We start from the raw sequence: 14,279 nt of genomic DNA on the forward strand, positions 1-14,279 counted from the left end.
GCTTGGAAGGACAGGATCGCTCAGCGGTTAACCATCCAATTAGCAGACATTGCCATGGATTAGATTCGGTTATCTTGCGATAGCCGCTAGACTCACTACACTACGCCATTGGCTGAGCTAATTGGAAATTATTGATGAATATACTCTCCATCAGGATAATATGTTTCTTAAAAAACTGTTAGTGGCTCATATGGCGATAGGTTCATTACAAGTTTATATTTCAAAAATCATACATATGGCATATAAAACGAAAATTAGAAATTTATTCTTAGAATAATATTTACGTATCAATTTAAATATTGTATACGTTATTAAATGTTATTTACATAAATAAAATTCATAAACGTGACAAACTATTAAGTCACACATATAATAAGTTATTTATTATTAATTTAGAAATAATGTTTCTAATAAACAATTTATATGATTTCCAACAATAATGGTTAGATGAGATAACGAAACAAAGTTGAGCTTATTCTCGCGTTAAGACAACAACGTTGACACGAGTGACGTTTAACCCGTGATAACAAGTTTGTTGGTGTCAGATAAGAAGTCAGTCAACATGTGGTGGGGGTGGCAGGGTGGCGCTGGGTGGCGATGGGTGGTAGACAGACGGACGGACGGCCGGACAGTCAGTGAGTGGCAGTGCACTATGTAGCATGTGGCACTTACTCCCCTTCTTGGCAATCCTCTGCGCTCGTAAGTCCTCTTCATTTATAAATCAAAATACGGATATTATGTATTGAATTCTGTACCAACAGTAATATTATTATAAGTAATATATTTCAGTGAATTCCCCTATTTTTGTATACAATTTACATTTTAAAAATAATACTCTAGTGACTAAGTTTTAAAAATAAAAAATATACATGTTCTTAGATTGGCACTCAAAGTTATGTGTGTTTTTTCAGCAAAATCACATATCTTACACGTATCACTGAATTTGTAAAACTAATCATTAAATGTTGGTTAAATATAGTATTTTCAAGGACGCATCCTCATAGAGATGTACTAAATACGTCATTTAGTGATAAAAAAGATTCGTTTTCAGGTTTCAATACAAAATCTTAAAAAGTTTAAATATTCGTGATCGTAGCAGGTAGACTTTCTATTTTCATGTCAAGAGGATAAATATGGTAAATAATACGTACCGGTATGCAAATGATATGATTTTTAAGTTTTTAAAATTTTAGATATCAAATAGTTTCATTTATATAAGAAGTAAACAAATACTTAACAAGTTCCACACTATTTTAAGCAATGTTAATTTTATGAGTTTATGACGCTTCTCAGAAGTAGCTCTGAAAATGTATGATTTTTTTAAATGTCTAAACTTTGCCGTTCAATTCTGATTAACAGTTAATATCTAAAGCATGAAATGTATTTGTACTGTTTGTGTATTGTAAGCAGTGTATTTCTAAATTACATTTTAAAAATACGACTCGAACAATAAATAATGATTAAATCTTTTTCTAAGAAGCTTTTTCGTAAAGCACAATATTTTATTTGATGAATTCTTTGAACTGTATTTTCATATCCAAAAGACCTTAAAATTTATAAGTAATGTGTAGGTAAATAAAATCCTAAATAAATCAAGAAAACTCCTACTGTTTTGAAATAAATAAATTATTTTTACTAATTATCATATTTATAATAATAATATTATTATTATTTTACTAAGTATTTTCTATTAAAATGTATGTACATTATATGGGAATACCAAAAATTACTCGATAAAAGGTTATTAAGATGAGCATTGCTATAAACAAGAAAATATTTTATAGCCTAAATAAATAATTTATAATTACGAACGCAATAATTTATAAATCTATACTGCAATATATAACATACGTTAAACTGCATATTAAACTTCAATAACTGAGAGTTCACCAAGATTAACTTTGCAAAGTTTTAATGGAGCGCGAAAATGACATGAAGGTATGTGTGTGACGTTTTATCGTACTCTTGTTTTAATAAAGACCTCATGTTATCAAGGGTGATTTGTTTGGAGTTAGCTGTTTTGGACGCTTTAGTTTTCAAGAGTTCTACTAATCACGTGTTATTGACCACTGATGTGGTGTAGGGAAGTAGGAGCGCGCGCGCGCACACACACACATATATACATATATTATCAATCGAAACCTCTTACACTCTAGATGTGCCTATTGTGGATTTTAATACAACCACGAGCCTCTTCCAATAGTCCATTTTTAATACTATAAGAGTATTTTTGTTTACTTTAAAACAGCTGATTACTAAAACCTTGTGTTGCTCGGAGAGTTATTTTCAATTTACTTATCTAGTTAACTCATATGAACCCATTATTTCAATATTGAGGCAGAAGAAAATAGCCGACGTCTTGTTCCATTCTCTAGTTCTTTAGTTTACATGGCTTAAACATGACAGTACTCTATTGAGTGAATATCAGCTGATTAGTTATAATATCATATTGGCTAACTAAAAACTGTGAAAAAAATACATTTAAATATGTGTACAAAATGTGGTATGAAAATATTTAACCCTATAAGCGGCAGTCATAACTTATCAAACGGCAGGCTGGTTTTAGTATTCTTGCAATAATTCACCGATTCCCTCATATAATACAAAACACATCAAACCCAAAAACAACATATTTTTGTAATCAGCGTTAGTCGTAGAACGTTGTAAATATATGATTGTAACAAAATACAAGTAACCACATCACGTGTTACGTAATTATTTTTGCTGAGGTTGCATGCTATCTGTAACTCATTAAATTTACTAACTGTCCTGTAGGCAGATTAGCCGGACATAGAATAATAATTATATAGAAATTTACAGAAAAAATACGCTCTGTCGAATTCCATGTACCTTTATAAACACATCCATGTCTATCTAAAAATGAATTGTTATGCAAAAGTTTGTCTACAGAGAAAATATTTCTCGACATATCTTGCCACACGATTCTCATTTTTATTCAAGTAGGTTTCAAAGCAGTGTAACAACTTTAATTACCGTGAGCTAGGATACTAGAACGCCAAAGACCGCAGATATCAAATCTTGTCACTGGTTTTTAAACATTTACTTTCACTCTATTATTTTTCGTTTAACTCTACGAATAAAGATCATTATGGTTACCCTTCGCTCAACCTAGACAAGCAACATCATTGGTCTCAGTTTTATCTTATACAGATATGAATTTTGTGAAAACATCAAGTCTATAATATGTAATTTCGTTTTTGAGATATGGTTTGGATACATAGACAACAGACAGACTAACAGAAATGGAATTTCCATCCTTTTAAGTGATATGATTGTAAAATTAAATAAAATACCTTTTATGATGGTTGTTGTGACCTATTGGCTGTTTTTATGTTATACCTACCTCGTATAAAGTTTAAAATTGGATTCTTGTAATAAATATAAAATAATTTATTTATCATCTATGACATGGTAAGAATTTCAAATTTATTTGTTTATATGAAAAACGTTATTTTTAGAAAGGCTTCCTATATATTAACTAGTATGAGGCTTAGAAGAAGCACTTTTATAACCTAAAAATATAATACATACAACCTTTGTCACTACTACTACGAAGTAATTCTATAACAATAAATCTTTCCAATACTCCTATAAATATTTGTTGAGAGAATAAAGATAACTGCATTGTATACCATCGGTTTCTTCGCCACTGATTCTAAAGATTTCACTTTATTTATGATGTTCCTTACATTACCTTATATATCCGTTCTACTAATTTGTTTACGTAGATACTTTTCGCTATGGAAAACACCATGTGCACTTCTCATTTGCATACTACATGTTCAAAGGATTCTTTACTTAAATACAGCTACAACATACAATCGTAAACAGTAGTGTGGAGTTGTGTATAAGATGAACTGATATTGGAAATTATAATTCTCTTGAGGTTCAGAACCTAGTTACTTAAAATAAGTTTATGCTTTCTGTGTTTATTGCGAAGAATATTTTCGCCTTATTACGTTAAAATATTTATCTTTTTGATTGGACAATGCAAATATATTCTGTGGAAAATTAAATATAGTACGCAAAAGAACACTTACTCAAAAATACAAACTTTGTGATTCTTAAAGAAACGAATACTGCTGTGTCCACATGGCACCATTAGGATGTTACGAGTTAAGGTTTACACGTACATTGGAACACAACAGTGGTTGGGAAACTATAAAAGTAAACACTTTAACAAGGTAGGTTCATTTTGCATCAATTGTCCTCACCTTAGTTATAACCTTAATAAATTAGATTCTGTGGAAGCTGATTCAATCTATGTCCACACTAAGAAGACTAAGTAAAGATATTTGTTTTTATACTTCATTACTTAACCGTAAAGTAGTTGGTACATAACTAATTACTTGCGTATGTAATTTTCCAAAAATACAAAGTTATCTTTCCTACATAATACCAACACAAATGGCAAAATGACTGTTACCTTTGATAAAAGTAGAGTTTAATAATTTTATACATTTATACAATGTATATAAACATATAAACCACTACTAATTTATGTGACTTACATTTATATTTTGTTTTTGATCCAATTTATTGAATTTTGGTTCTATTTAATTACTTTCTTCATGTGCAATTTGAGATCAAGTCATTTGAAATAGTTGGGTTACGGATTGACCATTTACTAAGCATAATATAGGATGTATTTACTTAACATTATATGGGATGTATTTACTAATCATAATGTCGGATGTATTTAATTAGCACAATGTGGGATGTACTTATTTAGCATAACGTGGGACGTATTTACTTAGCATAATATGGAGTGTATATATTTGGCATAATGTTGGATGTAATCCACTAAATTAGTCGTGGGAAAAAACCGGACATAACCTTTAGGTATTTGTTAGATTTCCCCTTATTGTTTTATCATTGCTAAAAATAAAATTGGAAACTGGTATTGAAAAAATAACATAAACACCACCGAATAAATATTGATATTGGGTAATGTAATTGTTTCTTCAGAGAGTAGGGAATTGAGCTGAAACCGATCCATTTAAGTGATTAAATTTCATGTACACAATTGTAACAAGTGAAACTTTTTAACAAAACTATAAACAAAAACTTTGATAAATAAAATATTCAACTGTATGTAGTTAACTTTGAAATGATGTCATTTTATATGTTTTTTCGTATTTTTCTCTTCTGTACCTATAGAAAAAGTTCTACAATCAAATAATTTCCTAGCTCGTTGTTGGTTTAATTTGGCCAAAAAAGTGGATATTCAAAGCCAAAACATTATCGGTTTGATAGATTTTGAACAGAGCTGTTTAAACGTCCGGCTGGATAACACAGGAGCAGAGCAAGTATTCAAACTCCTTTTCTACAATAATAATTAACAATATGTAAATAATATTACAAAAACAAATTAAAAAGAAAGGATAATTTGTAAAATAACATCAAACAAATGTTATGTACATGCAAACAAATTTCATAGCACGTGTACAAAACGGCAACAATCAACTAGTAATTTTAACTGTCAAACGTAACAATCAGGCGATTAATATTCAGTAACTATACAACGTTTATAAGTGGATTATTGTTTCAAATATAGAAATATCCACAAAATTCATTGATTTATAAGTGCACTTCGTTGTATAAATATGGTATAAACACAATAAGCTTTGTAGGGTATATTTGTAAAAGAAATTGCATGATGGATTGTTTGTTGAAAAGTAATAATATACATTTTGTCGAATCAATTATTCAAATACACAAAAGATGAAAGCCAGATCTAACCGATTAAACTGAAGAATGTGTAACAATGTGACATAACTTTTCAAACAAACAGCAACGGCCCGTCCCACACGAGGAAACAACAATGTAACACCAACTGCACGTATGCATAGTAAAGTGTTCTCGCGTGCACGGATTACATCTGTCTAAACTGTGCAAAGGCATATGTGACGTTTCTCCCCTAAACGTGACGTCCTCAACATCCAAAATCCACAACCATTTGTGCTGGCTACAGTACCTGTATCCACATACATTTGTATCCACAGCCACATACAGGAAACAGGGAATCCTATGAATAACAAATCCTTACTTGAACGTTTTTACAAATTAGCCATTCCGACTCAGTTAGAAAAGAAATATGTAGATTTGTGATTTCTAAATAATTAATAATTTATCCCTCGTGGGAATTTACAAATACCCAATACCTCAACAACTTTTAGATACAAAAAGAGTTCATACCAAAAGTTTAAGAAATGTTATAAGCTTTTAAAAATTGATTTAAATTTTATCTATGCCCATAAAAACGAGTTATGAATTTAAAAGGCTGCAATATTGAAGCAAAGGGAGTAGAACAGCTTGGAGAATAAACAGGCTGTTTATCTCAAAATACCTTACTGACGGACTTTACTGCAACTACCATATTTTATTTTTCAAATGTTTAAGCGGTGCTATGAAGATATTTTCAATGGGAATAATATTGAACTCTGTGAATGAATGAACTATTCCTTTAAAGTAAACTCGAGTATCTTATTTTGGACACTAAATTTAAATGAATTATATATTTCTAAATAATGTAACACCCCCGTCCACTAGTAAATGAATGAATGAATGAATTATTTTACTGTTTGTAGATAAAGGTCCTGTGTAAAAAAGACTAGTATGAAAAATCTTCAAAGAAACAATAACAAAAGGAATTGTTTGGTGTAAAATAAAAGAGATAAATAAAGAACATTAATAACTCATAAACTACTTTTTGTCACGTCGCACCTTCATCAACTTTGCTCTTCAATTAATTGCGTTTAATATTTGAACTGTGAATAACACAATGAATAGCGATACAAATAAAAATCATATAATTTAAGTTTACTAAATTAGACAAAATATTAAATAGTTGAAAATAAATGTGAACGTAACTCTAGAAGAAATTTAATCCTTAATAAAGTATTAATATTTAAAAAATTTAAACTACTCGAGTAAAATTTGCCACAATATCTGTATATTATAGGGCAAAACCCTCACTGCCTCAGTAATAATTTTCCAAATGTCCGTTGTCTCAGATAGTTGAAGTGTTGCACTCATATGCCTCATGGCTCACGAAAAACTAAAGGATTCATTTCATAAAGATATAGAGGTTAAAATAAGGGTGTAACTCTCCGAAACACTATATTTTTGTTTTAACTTCTTGATGTCTTAGAAATATAAAATTTGACACACACGTTTCTTATACTCTCTAAAGATAAATAATCCATGTTACATGACGATACACCCATAGTGGTTAGAATAGGGTTGCAACTGTTTACAACTTCTTGATGACCTAAGAAGTAAAATTTGTTAACACGCTTATTATACACGCTCTGAACAGAATACCGGTTCCTTAAATAGAAAGTAGAAACGAATAAAAGTAGACGCCTGTTGAACGAAGAAGATTTCTCAGACTTATGCATGCATGTATTTTCTTTATCAAGTCAACAATTAAAACGATACTACGGTGCCAGAATGCATAAACGAGTCAATGTACAAGTCAAGTAAATCACAATGGTCTGAAGTAGTCACTTTTTAACAGAAATGCAATTTTTAGCGTAATCTCTATACATACCTACTTGATCGGAACACAAGGCAAACGCTACTATGGCTTTGGAAATATCAGTTACAGATACATTATTGTAAATGGAAATGGAAATCGGCGCTTTTTTACCTACCAAGCAACTTTTTCAGACCCATGTAGGTGTATATTTTCTTGTTAAGGGCAACATGCAAATGTTTCTACGGAACATGAAGTAGCTTATAGGTAGATGGTGGGTTTTTTTTTCCGAACATGGCTTTAATTACCAAATTTTTTATATATAACAATGAGACTACTTCACTAGGCTTCAAGTATGTAGACTGGAACTAATTCTGGAATCATAGGTAAAAACAAAAACAAATCTACACAGTGATTTTATTTGGCCCACAAACCAGGTAAATATATCTATTGGTTATTATTATAGCAAACGTCATTCATGATAAAGCAAGATAAATTATTCTTGGAAATGTAAATAAGTTTCTAATTTGACTTATAGTTTTACATTATGATTGGAGTATTTGACTGGTTATCAGTGTAATCCATTTTATTTAGAAAATTACATGCAAATCAAATATTCCGCTATAAGTTTTCTTGATAGTTTTATCAGTGATTTAAAACAATTTCATTCATTATGTAAATATAAAATTTCAATTAATTTAATACTTACATATCTTTCAGGAGTTAATATTTATAACTGAGTACCTGTTATTATTTCATACTCTATGAATTTATGAAAGGACAAAGTAGAAAGCTAACTTTAACACACTCAATTCTCCTTAACGACTAAAGTTACGCTTAACTTAGTGTAAATTTAGTACTGTGACACTAACTTCTTTTGTAAGTAGTTCCTTTATGGCTCAAAGGCAACTATGAGTCTTGTAACACCTTGTGACAGAAAATATGACGCGTAGCGCTTGGTGAGGTTATAATGCTTAATGTTGGAGGTGATAGAAGGGGATGGGGAAAAGTTTCATAACTTGTTTAAAAACTCATAAAGATAAAAGTAAAGTTGATGTAATACTAGAAGTTCGTATTACAGACTTTTTGTCGCCGAGAGAATTATATTATTATGACTGATTTGTTTAGAAAATTTACATAGCAATGTTGACAAATACTCATATTTCACAGAAAATCAATCTTTAATAACTAGATAATTCGAATCTATACAGTATTGTAACAGTCCAGTTGTCGAAAGCATAATTTCTGTGTGTTACCTACAAAACAAATTTCATCATGAAAGTGATTATAAAATATTCGACAAAAGAAATCAATTGTCATCAACGCTAGTTCTGCAGAGGTCGAAATTGAAAGTGAACTGAATTCGAATAGTAGTTAAAATAAAAAAATGCATTCTCAATAATTGTTTTTCATTTAATACTTTTAAACCCAATTTTCCTACACATAATATATATAATAGTCTTCTCACTGTTGACTCATTAGTCCATGTTTACCACTGTCATATTTATAGAGCACTTAGTTTTAAATTGTATATATAAATGTTTTGTACTATATTAAGAGCTCTATTTTTCCCATACAGAATTCAGCCCTATCAACTAAATAAAGTTAACTTACAATCATAACATTTATTAATATTTGTCACATATCTCGTTGTTCTTATGTTTTTATCGTTTGACATAGTTAAATTTAATTTATTTCTTAAATAGTCAATTAATTGTTTTGACTTTTCTTCTGCAAAATTTAAAATCAGTTTTTAAATATTTTTTGCAGAATGTAAGATAAGGCCCAATGTAATACAGTAAATGTTACAGTTATAATCAACATAAACTTATTTTCTTCCAGGATTAAATTACACTACTAGGAGGATAATCATGAAAAGAATCTCGAAAATTTGGTGAGGAAATTATCAACTTCTTGGTAGGAAGATAATCTGTAACATTATTGCATTGCTGAGATTGCTTATAAGTATAAAAATAATCAATCGATCCCAAGATTGCAATAATTAATAAAATATTAAATTAATTTAAATAATAAAAATGTTTTAACAGATGATTGATACAAAAAACACTTAAAGGCCTACTAATCATTGTAATTATAAATTTTAATAACAATATTTTAAACGTGGATACCTTCAATTTTCATTGTGAGACGAGGTGAAATAACAAATTGTAGATCATTCTCAATATGGCAGCCTTCTAGTTTTTTGAAATAAACGATCTTGAAAACACAACCTGTGACAAAATATCTCTTTTATCTTCAATAGAACTGAGGGTTTTGTCTCCAACGGTGATCCCCGATCGTTCTTTTAAACTTGTTTATATTTCATGGTGAGCAGATCTCAAGCATATTTAGTTTTCTGGTACAATGCAATGGTTGTCGCTTTAATTTGACAAGTGAGATTTTTTTATTCTGTGTTACATGAAAACCCCCTAAAATTGTTTCAGATATAAAAGGCCTCCAGATCACGTCACTGCTGGTGCCTCCGTACGTCGTCAACAACTCTGGCCTGGTGGTGTTGGACTGTCAGTACACTCTCACACCCTACGACCTGCAGCTAGACTCGGGGTTGGTGGTCAAGTGGTTCTTCAACAACGGGCCCGCTCCGGTCTACCAGTGGATCCCCAGCCAGCGACCTCAAGACCTCGGTATCCTCCGAGGTCGGCTGGACCTCGACTACCGAGCCTCGGACAACAACGCCACCATGTTCCGCGCCCTCTCCATCCTGAATCCTACCACAGATCTGTCTGGAGAGTACCGCTGCGCCGTGTCCACCTTCACTGACGAGGACTTCATGATACAGAGAATGATAGTATACGGTATGTTCATAAGCTAACAAAAAGTGGTAGCAGTAACACCAATATAGCGTGTAAATCTTCAAGGGGAGTAGTCATACTCTCATTCCAGAGAAATATTATTATTATTACATTTAATGTAATCTGGTATCTACAATTAAATAAATAAGAACATTAATAGATTTGATAAGATAGTGTATAAAATAAAATATGAAATGTTTAAAGGAAAGTAAAAAAATTGTGTGCAGCACTACTTCAAAGATTTATGTTCTTCGTATACAAATATTTCTTTTACATTTTTTAAACACGTCGTTCTGTTCTTTATTTTCCGTTTCTAACGCCCTAACGTTTGTCACTATATACACCAGTCAAGTAAACTTTATGTATATACAACTATATATAAGTTTCAAATTTAAAAATTCAAACAGATACATGAATAACTATAAATAACATATTGAAAAATAATTTTGAGTTAGTATCCATTAAATTCATTTTTGAAGAAAACATAAAACGGTTTTATCCAAATAATACGACTCAATAAATGAGTATTTCTTTTGGATCCAAATCTATTACAACCTTTATGACTACTATTGGCCTTGTCATACAGTGTGAGATTTTTGTCTGTTTTGCAGTTCTTGTTAAACCTAGAGTTGCAATTTTAGGCTTAACAACTATATAACAAGCCTTCACTAAAAATACTTAAAATTGCAATTTTTATTATAATACTTCTATAACATGTACATTTTATGTTTCTGTAAATAAACTCTAAGAAACAACTCGCAATACTCTATACACAAAGTAAAAATTCTATTTTCTACCGAAAGAAATTTGTTTTACAGCTCCAGAAAAGCGGATGGAGATGACTCATGTCCAGGCAGATTCAGAGAGCGCTAATGTGACTTGTGCAGGATACGGCCTCTACCCAGAACCCAGGATAGCATTCTACAAGGATCCTTACACGCCTAGAATTAGGTAGTATTAGATAGTGTAAATTAGACAACATATCCCTATTATATTCTTAGAAACATGTATTATTGTTTTATTTATCAAATTTCTATTCTATTCTGTTTTTTGAAATTCAGTGGAGTATAGCTATTGAAAAATTAAGCACTTAAACACGATCCTTTTATTAATGATGAAAATCTATTCTACAAAATATTAATATAAAGATAACAATAAATTAAAACTATCTTGTTGTACAAGCCTCTCTATAAGGTTGAGTTTCTTAAGCTCTTGATATTAATAATTATTTTGAAGATTTTCCGGTATACGATACTTGCTAAAAGAACTAAAAACAACTATTCTGATACACTATTACGATATTTCTCTTCATGAAAACTATCCTTCAAGGGATATTAGAAAATGATGAGCGTAATTTTACCTTCTTAGTCACTGCGACCACTGCCTACACGCACTCAAGAAAGGCTCTTTTCTGAGAGCCATATTGCCTAGGATCTTGCGATGTTATTTTCGGGGCAAGCGAAAATATTCGCAACTTGCCAGATAGCCAGTCGAGCTGGGTTAGAAAATTCCAGGGTTCGAGAATTTCATATAACTATTATTTATTGTTAGGAGTCGAATCAGAGGGCCCTGCGGAAGGAATTGATACTTACCAAAATAACGTTTGGGGCTTACTTCATCACGTCAACTCCAATAAAATTTTGAAGACGTGAAAAAATAAAAAAAAAATAATCTTGCTCAGAAAAATAAAAATTTCTTGTTCTAGGAAAGTTATTGTTCCAAGCGAGTTCGATTTTCGAAAACAAACTGTATTGTTTATTAATACGTCGGTCAGTGAGGAATTACAAGTAAGCTGAGTAGTCTCCACTGATAACTTGGTCGGGGAGTCGTATACAGTAATTATTGTAAGAGCCCGGGGTTGGAATAATTAATCGGTTAAATAATGATGGTTTAGTAGAAGCAAAATACAAAATCAAAGCAAAATATGAATAGCAATGGCAAACAAAAGCAATATTCAAATAACACCAATAGCAAATATACAATCTTATAAATTAAGGATTAGCCAGCCATGCACCAATATCACAGTGCAACTACTATATACATAAAGCAAGCACTAACCATTAACAAAAAATATTTCTACGGGATGCAAAAGCTAGATGAATGTATAATATAAAAAATATACTAAGCTGTATTTATTCTGTAGGCAAGTGTATAGCTCCAAAATAAAATATCAAGTTTACTTTCTCAGGCATATAATTTTGGAAAATAAAAAAAAACAAAGTAATCACTTATAACACACCATGCAGAATTACCCTACCATATGAAAGCTAAGATAAAGGTAAATGATTTAAACTATGCAATAAGGCTACTAAGCTAAATTACTATAAATATTAGGGCTCTATGAATATCAAAGAAAAATTGAACACTCACCCTATCTGCACAGTTCACCAGAAAAAATAAACTAAAAATATCGTTAAAATAAATATTTTGATGGAGGTTATCGGGGGTGAGGGTGTCAGGGACGTTCGCAAAAATAAAAAGAAAGGGTTGCGAGTCCCGAAATAGATAAAGGATAAAAATAAAGATAATCACTTACAAAAAATATAAATAATTAATAAAATGAAAATTAGATTGAACTTCAATAAGAAAGAAAAATATTTCCGCCGTAGATTAGAGATTCGCCAAGAAATGTGATAATAATCAGACAACAGAATGATGGTCGAGAAAACTTTATACCTAATATAAAAATTTACATCGATTGAACATAAGATTTAGTTTATGAGGACGGGGTCGGTGGGAAGAAAGTATTTATAAAAGGAAGTCGTGGGTATAGGATGCCAGTACTATCGCCGGAAAGAAAGCAGTGGTAAGGCGAGTCCCGACTGTTATAATTTTTTCCGGGTAGGAGATAATTGGTAGGAAAGTTCGTAAAGGAAACTCGGGATGAGGTGTCAGATCGATCGCCAGGAAAAGAAATGCGAGATCTGAAAAATTTAGAAAGGAAAATTTTAACACAGTAATTAAAATTTAGTCGAAATGACAAAAAAAATAATCTGAGTAATTGGAATTCAAAATATAAGTTAAATTGAAGAAAGAATAACTTTAGTAATTCTAGTTGAAAAAGTAATTAAAGTTTGAGTAAATTTAGAAAGTCAAATATATTCTATTTAAATTTATTGATTACCTTTAAATATCAAATAAATTATTAAGAGTATATTTAAAATCAAACAATTATCTTATCAAGATAAATCTATAACCATCAAACATTACTAATATATTTCAGATCGATTAATTTTCATAAATGACAAATAAAATATTAAATTCTGTTTCACATAAAAAAAATTTGGAAGAATTGTTGATGGCGGAGATAAAACACTTTAGTAAGGAACAGGGTCGTTCTTCCTTACCTGGTGCTGGATATCGGCGGCGGGGGTCGTCGAGTCGCGATGTAGTCGTTCAGCGAGCGGTGGTCGGGGGGGGAAGGGGTCGAAGTAGTGGTGAGCAGCGGTCGTCGGCGGTGTCGCGGTCACTGGCTGTCTCTCTTGTGTCTTCAATCGGCCGTCAAGGCTTCCTCCAGGGGTGGGGGAAGCCTTCTCCTCTCGCCGTGATCGGAGGGGAAGCGGCGATATCCGTGCGGGCACGGACCTGCCAGATAGCGTCTGACTCATCGTCAGTAAAATAATTATTTCGCTCCTTTTAATGATAATTCTAAAACCCAAGTCGTTATTCGTAATATTAAAAAAAATTGTCTGTTCTAATTTTACAATTTTACTAATGAATATTTTTAATTTAAAATTTAATTTTGTATGTTAAAAAAAGTAACATGTTACACCCCATCTGTACTTCGGGAAACAAAAAAAGAAGAAAAAAGTTAAATGTGGTTATTTGTATATAGATAAACAAAAAAGGTTACCGTAGTTTAACCTCCTCTTGTATTCGTTTTGAAAGTTTCTGAAATGAAATGAAACAAACTAAAGACTCTTTTCGTACGAAATTAATGTTTTAATCAACAAATAAAATAAAAT

At 31.1% G+C, this 14,279-nt stretch overlaps 1 protein-coding gene across 2 annotated transcripts in view; it reads left to right on the forward strand.

Annotated features, from left to right (window-relative positions):
- Nucleotides 1–585: 585 nt before the first annotated feature.
- Nucleotides 586–14,279, forward strand: part of LOC124352714 — a 30,555-nt gene continuing 16,861 nt past the window's right edge. For both annotated transcript variants that reach the window (XM_046802340.1, XM_046802341.1), the window contains exons 1-3: nucleotides 586–699; nucleotides 9,946–10,317; nucleotides 11,133–11,265. In XM_046802340.1, coding sequence (XP_046658296.1) covers nucleotides 660–699; nucleotides 9,946–10,317; nucleotides 11,133–11,265 — 545 coding nt within the window. In that variant the 5' untranslated portion in view covers nucleotides 586–659. The remainder of the gene's footprint in view (nucleotides 700–9,945; nucleotides 10,318–11,132; nucleotides 11,266–14,279) is intronic.

The sequence above is a fragment of the Homalodisca vitripennis genome, chromosome 1, assembly GCF_021130785.1.
Source record: "Homalodisca vitripennis isolate AUS2020 chromosome 1, UT_GWSS_2.1, whole genome shotgun sequence".
Taxonomy (NCBI): domain Eukaryota; kingdom Metazoa; phylum Arthropoda; class Insecta; order Hemiptera; family Cicadellidae; genus Homalodisca; species Homalodisca vitripennis.